The 11,913-nt window shown below is 44.2% G+C and overlaps 1 protein-coding gene across 1 annotated transcript in view; it reads right to left on the reverse strand.

Annotated features, from left to right (window-relative positions):
* Positions 1-6,023, reverse strand: part of impg2a (interphotoreceptor matrix proteoglycan 2a) — a 28,622-nt gene extending 22,599 nt beyond the window's left edge. Inside the window, exons 1-6 of the mRNA XM_090216424.1 lie at positions 5,663-6,023; positions 5,298-5,549; positions 3,255-3,421; positions 2,991-3,016; positions 2,816-2,944; positions 2,525-2,559 (exon numbers count right to left, since the gene is read on the reverse strand). Of these exons, the coding sequence (XP_090072550.1) occupies positions 2,525-2,559; positions 2,816-2,944; positions 2,991-3,016; positions 3,255-3,421; positions 5,298-5,549; positions 5,663-5,741 (688 nt within the window). The 5' untranslated portion in view covers positions 5,742-6,023. The remainder of the gene's footprint in view (positions 1-2,524; positions 2,560-2,815; positions 2,945-2,990; positions 3,017-3,254; positions 3,422-5,297; positions 5,550-5,662) is intronic.
* Positions 6,024-11,913: the final 5,890 nt, after the last annotated feature.

Here is an 11,913-nt window from a genome sequence, read left to right on the forward strand (position 1 = left end):
ATGACATAAGTATTTGATACATCAGAAAAACAGAACTTAATTTTTGGTATAGAAACCTTTGTTTGCAATTACAGAGATCATATGTTTCCTGTAGTTCTTGACCAGGTTTGTACACACTGCTGCAGGGATTTTGGCCCACTCCTCCATACAGACCTTCTCCAGATCCTTCAGGTTTCGGGGCTGTCGCTGGGCAATACGGACTTTCAGCTCCCTCCAAAGATTTTCTATTGGGTTCAGGTCTGGAGACTGGCTAGGCCACTCCAGGACCTTGAGATGCTTCTTACGGAGCCACTCCTTAGTTGCCCTGGCTGTGTGTTTCGGGTCGTTGTCATGCTGGAAGACCCAGCCACGACCCATCTTCTATGCTCTTACTGGGGGAAGGAGGTTGTTGGCCAAGATCTCGCGATACATGGCCCCATCCATCCTCCCCTCAATACGGTGCAGTCGTCCTGTCCCCTTTGCAGAAAAGCATCCCCAAAGAATGATGTTTCCACCTTCCTGCTTCACGGTTGGGATGGTGTTCTTGGGGTTGTACTCATTCTTCTTCTTCCTCCAATCACAGCGAGTGGAGTGTAGACCAAAAAGCTCTATTTTTGTCTCATCAGACCACATGACCTTCTCCCATTCCTCCTCTGGATCATCCAGATGGTCATTGGCAAACTTCAGACGGGCCTGGACATGCGCTGGCTTGCGTGCGCTGCAGGATTTTATTCCATGACGGTGTAGTGTGTTACTAATGGTTTTCTTTGAGACTGTAGTCTCAGCTCTCTTCAGGTCATTGACCAGGTCCTGCCGTGAAGTTCTGGGCTGATCCCTCACCTTCCTCATGATCATTGATGCCCCACTAGGTGAGATCTTGCATGGAGCCCGAAGACCGAGGGTGATTGACCGCCATCTTAAACTTCTTCCATTTTCTAATAATTGCGCCAACAGTTGTTGCCTTCTCACCAAGCTGCTTGCCTATTGTCCTGTAGCCCATCCCAGCCTTGTGCAGGTCTACAATTTTTTCCCTGATGTCATTACACCCTCTCTGGTCTTGGCCATTGTGGAGAGGTTGGAGTCTGTTTGATTGAGTGTGTGGACAGGTGTCTTTTATACAGGTAACGAGTTCAAACAGGTGCAGTTAATACAGGTAATGAGTGGAGAACAGGAGGGCTTCTCAAAGAAAAACTAACAGGTCTGTGAGTGCCGGAATTCTTACTGGTTTGTAAGTGATCAAATACTTATGTCAATGCAATAAAATGCTAATTAATTACTTAAAAATCACACAATGTGATTTTCTGGCTTTTTGTTTTAGACTCCGTCTCTCACAGTTGAAGTGTACCTATGATAAAAATTACAGACCTCTACATGCTTTGTAAGTAGGAAAACCTGCTAAATCAGCAGTGTATCAAATACTTGTCCTCCCCACTGTATATCCTGCCACTAAAATCCCCATACTTTAATGAAGACAGCTTCTCCATCCTGGAGGGGGAAATCAATCATTTCCAGGCCCAGGGACATGTACTAGTCTGTGGCGACCTAAATGCCAGAACCGAACAATAACCATACACCCTCAGCACACAGGGGGACAAACACCTGCCTGCAGGTGACAGCAGTCCCTCCCACATATGCCCCCCCTAGGCACAACTATGACAACATAACCAACAAAAACGGGTCACAACTCCTGCAGCTCTGTCGCACGCTGGGTATGTACAGTGGGGCAAAAAAAGTATTTAGTCAGCCACCAATTGTGCAAATTCTCCCACTTAAAAAGATGCGAGAGGCCTGTAATTTTCATCATAGGTACACATAGGTAGGATTTTTAATTTATTTATTTGCAAATTATGGTGGAAAATAAATATTTATTGGATATTTATTTATTCCAAATTTTAACTTATTAAAAACCCAGAGGAAAAACAAAAAAATACTCATGGGCGAAGGAGCAATGGCTCCTCTTGCAGCCAAATATGTATTTTCCTGCGACAGCCTGAGGGACACTGGATAATAACATCTGCATAGTAAGCAGTAACTTACTTATTTTCACTATTATTATTGTTTATCATTCCAAATAGTAGTGGTATGAGTGGTAATGGTAATGATGACAGTTTAGTGATGGTAGTAGTAGTAGTAGTAATGATATAATGGAGAAGATGACAGTTATTTAGTTAAGTTAGTTATAGTTTCATTTTCCATATTTAGATTTTTAAATTTATACTATTGACTGTTACCATTTTATTGTTATTATTTTTGTATTTAATTTTGCATTATTAGTTAATACCATTTTATATTATTATTTGCTATCGTTTATAATTTTGTTACAATGTATATTGTATTCATTGTTGCTTTGGCAATGTTGACACAATGTTTTTCATGCCAATAAAGCAGCTTGAATTTGAAAAATTGAATTGAATTGAATTGAATTTGAGAGAGACAGAAAGAGAGAGACAGAGAGAGACAGAGACAGCGAGAGACAGAGAGAGACAGAGACAGTGAGAGAGAGAGAGAGAGAAAGGAGGGACGAAAGAGTGCGTGTGTCACTGACCTTGAGCCTCCTGTTCTGTGTCTGGAGTCTGGGTGCTGTGGAAGAACAACAGTCAGTTACAGGTAGAAAGAGGTTTCACTCACAGATCTCATCAATTCAAATTATAAAAAGCTTTTCTTAAGAGTAATTTAAAGAAGCACATGACAATGTTTGGGGTTCTACATGGAGTGGATATGGGCACAGCAGCCATAGAGATATATACACGGTATCTATCTCTGTGGGCACAGCAGAGTGTGCAGAGGATGAGGAGTGATATGGCCAGGTAAGGTTGAAGAACCTTCAGAACCTTACCTGCACATATGTAACCATGAGTTGGTGGCATCACTACAGTTGATAGAACAGAAGTAGAGAAAACAGCAATGGGGAAATGAATGAGACATGTAATAAATACAAGGGTCTTGCCCAGTGAATACGCACAAAGAGTGGTTACAATGGCAAATAAAGTGAACAGGATATGATGCCTTGCCTTTTTAACTCCGTCACTGACATTCTCTGAAATTGGACAGAAGACAGAAATGTTACAGGAGCAAATACAGTAATAACTGAAGCAGGAATATAATTGTTAGATACACACAAAATAACATTAAAAAAACACAAAAAGCAGCTGGAAACTATGACTTTTTGGATGAATGATGATGTACAGGTAGTAGATATACATGATGATGGTAATTTCATGGAGACTGAAAAGACACCCACTACCCCCCTCCACTTTCAAAAACAGCCCACTCACACTCTCAACCAGAGCCAGGTGCTCCTCTGATTGGCTGAAGTTGTTGCCCATGTCCAGAGCGGTGGTTGTGCCGTCCAGGCACCGCCTCATCCAGGTCTGGTACTCCTCCTGGTTCGGGAGGCGGTCCCAGAAAATCTTGAAGGCTTCCCACACCGTCTCCTGACACACTAAAACACACACACACTGATTGGTGAAAGAACCCATTCACCTGGTAGAAAACTTTCTCTAAGGATGACAATGAGCAGGTAGGAAAACCACCCTAGGCTGTGGCCCTCCAGTTCTATAGCTGTGACCCCCTGAGGTAAATCATAGCTAGCATCTTGGCTCATGTGTGGATCACAGTGTAGATTTAAGTGTGGTACAGTACATACCCCTGCCAGGTCAGTCAACTGATTCCATGTTTAGCATGTTGTGTACCTGTATGCCTGACCTCAGTATCACTCTCCAATGTCATGCCACTGCCAAACCTGTCATGTAACCCCTGTAAGTCAGCTTACAGGAGAGTACAATGGCAACTTGTGCTCAACTGGCCTACCTGGTTAAATAAAGGTGAAATAAATGGGGGGGGGGGGGGGAAACAGGTCACCAACACAATGACCTGTAGCTACCTACTCAACCCTCACTGTTCTGCTCCCTGGAGCCTACGGCACAGTATCTCCCTTAACGCTGTCCCAACTGTTCTCCTCTCAATTCAACTGTATCAACTGCATCTACATGGGACCCTGCACCTACATAATACAGTACCATCTCACCTATCTACACAATCACCAACCACGGCCCTGGTCTAAAGAGCACCGGGAAGGGATTTGTTCCAGCCCATCTGGAAGAAGGTCTTCATGAGCAGATGTTTAAATCAGGTGTTTTAATAAGTGCTGGGCTGAAACTAACGTCTTGATTGCCAAATTTAACCAACCTCATTAAAGTAAAGAAAATGTTTGTTTTTTTTTAAATATATACATTTTCATAAAGGATAGTATAGAGAAGGTCCTGGAATAGCTTTACTATTCATCGGGAAACTCAAGGGTTAGCAACCCAGGTCCAGTCAGGTCAGATCCAGCCAGATCCAGCCAGGTCAGATCCAGCCAGGTCAAGTCCAGTCAGGTCCAGCCAGGTCAGGTCCAGTCAGGCCAGGTCCAGCCAGGTCCAGGTCCAGCCAGTTCCAACCAGGTCAGGTCCAGCCAGGTCCAGGTCAGGTCCAGCCAGATCATTATCTTGACTTACAGAGTGACTTACTGATCGCCAGGAAATGAATCTAAAGTCGAGCAGATATTGCTGGATATCTGATGATGGAGAGGGCATATAGGTTGAGACCCAAATATCTCAATGCAGTTGACACACACCTCACGTTTCTAGGGCTGGGTGAGTAAAGGATATAGACCTACTCTAAAGTCTGGGTAAGGGTTACCAGAAGGTGCCACATGTGTAGATCTGGGATCAGCTAATACCTACAGTCAGTAGCCCAAGCGAATCTGGAGGTAAATGCACAACTGGCCATAGGTCTGTGGGCAAGCACCAATCCTCCAACAGATGTCATGATATCTGCAGCACTTCAAGCACTACTCCATCAGGTGAAGGTCTTTGATAAGAGGAGCGGCGGGAGGGGTAAATACTGATTGTTCTAAACGCCATTATAAGACCAAAGACTTGGAACTGAGGGACTGGGAGGACCGAGAACTCATGTTGGCCCATAGATGTTACAGTATGTGTAGGCCTCTCCCACCGCTGGCTTGTGTTGCAACTGCCCACTTTTAAATCCCTGGCTAGAGGCAAGAGACACACACAACCATACATCTAATAAGGATAAGCACACTGCACAGCACTATACAGTATAGAGCCTATCGGATAAAGTGTGAAGTTAAGCCTAGACACTTATCTTAAGTTCGTTGTCTTTCTCCCAACGGTCGAGGTTACAATTTGGGAAGGGTAAATGGATTCGAGATCTGTACTTACGGGCTACTTCTATCCCCAGTATTATCCATACAGGTCAGTGAGTGGTGGTTGTAGTGAATATTATGCCATAACCCAGCAATCTAAATAACTCACCTCGAAGGTGAAAGTAGCTGAGATGATTTGCGATGGCTTGTTGCACACTCTCCTGCCCGCAGAGTTTGACCCCGCTGGGGAAAAGGACATTGCGCTTCTGCCGGTGGGTAGCTCCATGGTCCTTGTTTGAAACCTTGAGGACAGGTGAATGAACTATGCTTTGAGGAACTGATAGAATGGGTGAAATGCCAACTATTTTGAAATAAAGATCCTGTCCATCAGGAAGAATAGGTCCTTCTCCAGATGCAGCATCTGTGGTAAAACATTAAAAGGATAACATTGGACAACAACTCCATCTGAAATTGCAGTAGATTGATGTGTACATTGATTATTTATTAGTCCTACCTACCTACATAAATACATACCTGTTCTTATTCCCAAAAGTGCGAACGCTAAAATGAACGGAAGTGTACACAAAATAAATTTCAATAAAGAGTCCGACATCTTAAATCCGTAGTAGTTTTAACTCAGAGGGGTTGAAAAATGGTATTAGTCCCTCCTTACGAGATTGCATAGTTCAAAATCCAGCAAACGCATCAGTCCCTCACCAATAATTATGAAGTGATTAGATAAAGTCAAATCACATTTATTTATAAAGCCCTTCTTACATCAGCTGATATCTCAAAGTGCTGCACAGAAACCCAGCCTAAAACCCCAAACAGCAAGCAATGCAGGTGTAGGTCTAGGAAAAATAAAGTGATGGCCTCCTTTCCTCCTTTCTTCCGTGGGCTGAGGAAGGTGTGGTGCTGAAGAACAGCTCGCGGCCACAGGTAGGCAGATGGCCCAATGAGAGAGATTTTTTTTTGCTCCCTAATCTTGTTGGCTAAGCCCTTTAGAGCAGCTTGTTAAGACGTTACTGGTGTAATACTGGGATTGGTGCTTAGTGCGAGAGAAACGTGGACGAGAGAGAGATGGGAAAGGGGGGAGGGAAGAGAGGCCATCCGCAGACAGAGATGGGGAGGGGGGAGGGAAGAGAGGCCATCCGCAGAGAGAGATGGGAAAGGGGGGAGGGAAGAGAGGCCATCCGCAGAGAGAGATGGGAAAGGGGGGAGGGAAGAGAGGCCATCCGCAGAGAGAGATGGGAAAGGGGGGAGGGAAGAGAGGCCATCCGCAGAGAGAGATGGGAAAGGGGGGAGGGAAGAGAGGCCATCCGCAGAGAGAGATGGGAAAGGGGAAGGGAAGAGAGGCCATCCGCAGAGAGAGATGGGAAATGGGGAGGGAAGAGAGGCCATCCGCAGAGAGAGATGGGAAAGGGGGGAGGGAAGAGAGGCCATCCGCAGAGAGAGATGGGAAAGGGGGAGGGAAGAGAGGCCATCCGCAGAGAGAGATGGGAAAGGGGGGAGGGAAGAGAGGCCATCCGCAGAGAGAAATGGGAAAGGGGGGAGGGAAAGCTGGAACTGGCTGAGGCCTACATTTTCAGTCTTACCCTTCACCTGAGGGTAATGTTCAGGTTTATGATTTGATCAGGTCAGTGCTGTTTTAATCAATCATAGTTCATAGGGCCATTAGACATGGACTAGGAAACACTGAGTTTAACCATAATGACATTGCCAGATCTGGTTGTGCTTTAGCAAACTCCTCGATCATTTGTAGTTGTGTCAAAGAGGCTGGTCGAGTCATGTTTGTTCACGGCCCAATGAAATCCTCCATTTATAAAACATCTTCTGGATGGTAAGGATTTAGAGCGTTTAAAATAAATCATCATCAGGGAATTAGGTACTGTGCGGCCGGAGTCTAAATTTAAGGAACCTCACCTTAGCTAAAGGTCAAGCAGGATAAATTTCAGTGATACCTCTGATACCGCATACATTAATAATACACAACCTGGGTAGGTCCTACTGGTCATCATATTGTACAGGCTACACATAAATGGGCATAGCATGGGCACAGCATGGTCCGGTGACCAGGTGAATCCAGGTGAAAGCTCTGATCCCTTATTGATGTCACTTGTTAAATCCACTTCAATCAGTGTAGATGAAGGGGAGGAGACAGGTTCAAGAAGGATTTTTAAGCCTCAAGACAATTGAGATATAGATTGTGTGTGTGCCATTCATAGGGTTAAAATGGGCAAGACAAAATATTGAAGTGCCTTTGAACGGGTATGGTAGTAGGCAAGAACTGCAACGCTGCTGTGTTTTTCACACAACAGTTTCCTGTGTGTATCAAGAATGGTCCACCACCCAAAAGGACATCCAGCAAATTTGACACAACTGTTGGAAGCATTGGAGTTAACATGGGCCAGCATCCCTGTGGAATGCTTTCAACACCTTGTCTACAAGGTCCATGCCCTGAAATATTGTGGCTGTTTCGTGGGCAAAATGTGGGGTGCAACTCAATATTAGGAAGGTGTTCTTAATGTTTTGTACACTCAGCGTACATCACATTATGTAGGCTACATAGACACATGCATGTACAGCCACATGCATGCATGTTTGTGCAAGTCTCAGACACACACACAGTCAGACATGGGAGTGATTATGGAACAAGTGGTCTAGGAGATGATGGGCCGAGAGGCGGCAGACAAAATCCTCTGTGTGCGCAAAGCTGGGAGCTTTCACCCTTCACTTTCCCTTGTGGATAAGGATCCTGTTGTGACACGGACTCTTACGAGTCACCAAAATATGTTCTCGTAATTATTTATCCTAACCAGTTCAGAAAAGGACCTGAAATTCCAAACAAGGTGGTGAGCTACTGTATATTCATGAGGAAACAGTACATCCATTAGACTCCGGGTTAACAGCTAAAGGTTACACCGTAGTAGACAATGGACTGTAGGTTAATGATGTTCAATTCATCTTCAAAATGGGAATAAAGAGTTCAGCGCGTGGACAGACAGCGATCCTGAGCTAATGAACTTACCGTAGCACTTACTGTTGCACGCAATCGCTCTTTGTTGTAGTACAAACACCAGCCTATCTACAGGCCATCAACTGCGTCTAAAATATAGAGAAACATTTGGTTTTGGGAGAATTTTTTTCGCCAAAGGTAAGCTCATTAGTTCCAATGTAATTGTCTTGAAACCTCCATTGCCAACATGGCCGGAAATCCACCTAGCCAATCAGAGGGCAAAGTGTAGCGATTCTATATTGCTACCTATCTGATCTTATCAGGTCAGATAGGTAGCCAAAGTATCCATCACTGTCCCAGGCTTTTGGTTGAAATAATTGGCAGGACCATTGTGCTGATACATGGTGACTACAATGGCCTGCATAGCCCCACTCACTCTGTAATGCCCTGAGCTCTTTACCCTGTAACCTGATATCATCGGCAGGACAACTGGGCAGCCATTGAGGCACAAAGCATCCTGCACTGATAGCTGCCATGTGGACAGTGTTTCGGCACAAAATAACTGCCACGGATCATTCAGGTAACTGCTACCCATCTGTGGTGGCTGAGGCAGGTTCCCCCCGAAACAATGACAAATCTACTGTAGCTATACTGGCTTAAGCTATAAAATGAGTAACAAAATCATCACTGCATGGAATCAGCGATATCACCAGTGTTGAACATTAACTCTTGCTGACTGTTCGTTGCTCGTTGTTCTTTATCATTCATAGAGAAGGTAACAGAGGTTTGGAACGTTGTAGTCCTTATCCAGGTCTATGCACAACCATTTTAGAGCTGGGACCATCATCAGGGGCTTTCCCCACCCACACTGGTCTAAACTGGGAGGTAGGAGTTGAGGTGCAGTGGGATTACAGGGCATCAGAGGGGAGTCACAGGGGGTTTGTCCGAGACAGAGACAGTTAATAGACCTAATCTGGGAGACAGTAAGACCTTGTTCGGAGTCTAGATAACCTCATGTCAACAACAACAACGTGGGATGGTACCAAGAGAGATTAGACTGTGATGTCATCATTCCTAAGAATCTTGAGGAAGTATACCGGCATAAGGAAGAGGGACCTTCCATTGAATGGGAGTGAATGGAACTGATTGGGACAGTTGGCACCCACGTACAACTCAATGTTTCTAAATGTATGTGGTATAATCAGTCTAATCTTCCTTCTAATCAGGAAGGAAGATTCATCCAATCAAAGCGTTTGCTTTCCTCTTACCAGGTTTTTTTCTGGATAAACAAAGGGGGTCGTGGCATTTTTAAGCCAAATTCCTGCAATTCCCCAAATTTCTCCATTGATCCGAGAAACATTTATACAGTTTTAAAGAATTTCCTGCAATTCTATGCATTTTGCCATGGCTAATGCCCTGTTATTTTGCCTGAACTTAATAACAAAATCAATACTGTTAAATTATTTGTTTTGGGAATTTTCAATTCCCCTGACATTCTAGCTTTTATTTTGGTGATTGTTAGTTCTCAAAGAATATATTATTTAAAAAAAAGTAGTATGTGAAAAGATAATTGATTTATATCTTGTTTCAGTGGTTTAACTTTACACTGAAAGTGTTTTTTCAATCCAAAAAATAATGGGTTTCTACTGCAGTAAAATTCCTGCTCTTACTAACACCGACAAACTACGGTTGCTAATCTATGACCTGGAATCACCTAAAAATCAGCATTCAACTCCTGGCAACAAATAATACTATTCCTGGTGACTTACATACACCCAACCTCAGTCCGTCCAGTTTAGGCTGCAGTGTTGTTTACGTGTGAGCTCGATCTCACACTAACCAAGGGGCTGTGTTTTTGTAACCCTCTTAGCAGACAGCTGGGGGTCTATAAAATGTTGCGGTATCATACCCCATACACATGCGCACACACAATGGCACCAATTTTTCTGTTTGTTTATTTGTGTTATTTGTAACTTATTTTTTTGCTTATTTTGTAAACAATGTTGCCGCTACCGTCTCATATGACCGAAAATAACTTCTGGACATCAGCACTGCGATTACTCACCACAGACTGGCAGAATCCTTTTTTCCTTGAACGAGCCTGATGTGAACAATATGCTGCTTTCTCTGGAACAGGCCCAGATACCCGTGATTTGCGTGAAGAGGAGGTGAAGAAAAAGGGGCCAGAGGGCAGGCTGCCTTCTGAGAATTCGTAGGCGATCTAATAAACCTCCACTTCCTTCCATTCTGCTAGTAAACATGCAATCTTTGGAGATTAAAATAGATGACCTACACAGAAGATTAAACTACCAATGGGACATTCAAAACTAGAATATCTTATGCTTCACGGAGTCATGGCCAAATGACGACACTATCAACATACAGCTGGCTGGTTAAACGCTGTAACGGCAGGACAGAACAGCAGCGTCTGGTAAGACGAGGTGTGGCGGACTATGTATTTTTGTAAATAACAACTGGTGCACAATATCTAAGGAAGTCTCAAGCTATTGCTCGCCTGAGGAAGAGTATCTCATAATAAGCTGTAGACCACAATATCTACCACCATCTACATTTCCGTAGTTGTTTACATACCACCACAGTCAGAGGCTGGCACTAAGACAGCATTGAATGAGCTGTATTCCACCATAAACAAACAAGAAAATGCTCACCCAGAGGTGGCGCTCCTAGTAGCCGGGGACTTTAATGCAGGGAAACTTAAATCCGTTTTACCAAATTTCTATCAGCATGTTAAATGTGCAACCAGAGGGAAAAATACTCTGGACCACCTTTACACCACACACAGAGACGCATACAAAGCTCTGCCTCGCCCTCCAATTGGCAAATCTGACTATAATTCTATCCTCCTGATTCCTTCTTAAAGCAAAATTAAAGCAGCAAGCAGCAGTGACTAGAGCAATAGAAAAGTGGTCAGATAAACTACAGGACTGTTTTGCTAGCACAGACTGGAATGGCATTGAGGAGTACACCACATCAGTCATTGGCTTCATCAGTAAGTGCATCGATGACGTCGTCCCCACAGTGACCGTATGTACATACCCCAACCAGAAGCCATGGATTACAGGGAACATCCGCACTGAGCTAAAGGCTAGAGCTGCCGCTTTCAATTAGCAGGACTCTAACCTGGAAGCTTTTTAGAAATCCCGCTATGCCCTCCGATGAAACATAAAAGGGCAAAGGGGACTGAGAACGAATATTACTACACCGGCTCTGAATCTAGTCGGATGTGGCAGGGCTTGCAAACCATTACAGACTACAAAAAGGGAAGCACAGTAGAGAACTCCCCAGTGACACGAGCCTACCAGACGAGCTAAACTATTTTTATCCTCGCTTTGAAGCAAACACTGAAACACGCATGAGAGCACCAGCTGTTCCGGAAGACTGTGTGATCACGCTCTCCACAGCTGATGTGAGTAAGACCTTTAAACAAGTTAACATTCACAAGGTTGCAGGGCCAGACGGATTACCAGGACATGTACTGTGAGCATAAGTTGACCAACTGGCAAGTGTCTTCACTGACATTTTCAACCTCTCCCTGTAATACCATGTTTTAAGCAGACCACCATAGTGCCTGTGCCCAAGAACACTAAGGTAACCTGCCTAAATGACTACCGACCCGTAGCACTCATGTCTGTAGCCATGAAGTACTTTGAAAGGCTCGTGGTCATGGCTCACATCAACACCCAGAAACCCTAGACCCACTCCAATTTGTATACCGCCCTAACTGATCCACGGATGATGCAATCTCTATTGCACTCCACACTGCCCTTTCCCACCTGGACAAAAGGAACACCTATGTGAGAATGCTATT

The sequence above is a fragment of the Oncorhynchus mykiss genome, chromosome 22 (assembly GCF_057628025.1).
Source record: "Oncorhynchus mykiss isolate SJ-2025 chromosome 22, ASM5762802v1, whole genome shotgun sequence".
Classification (NCBI taxonomy): Eukaryota; Metazoa; Chordata; class Actinopteri; order Salmoniformes; family Salmonidae; genus Oncorhynchus; species Oncorhynchus mykiss.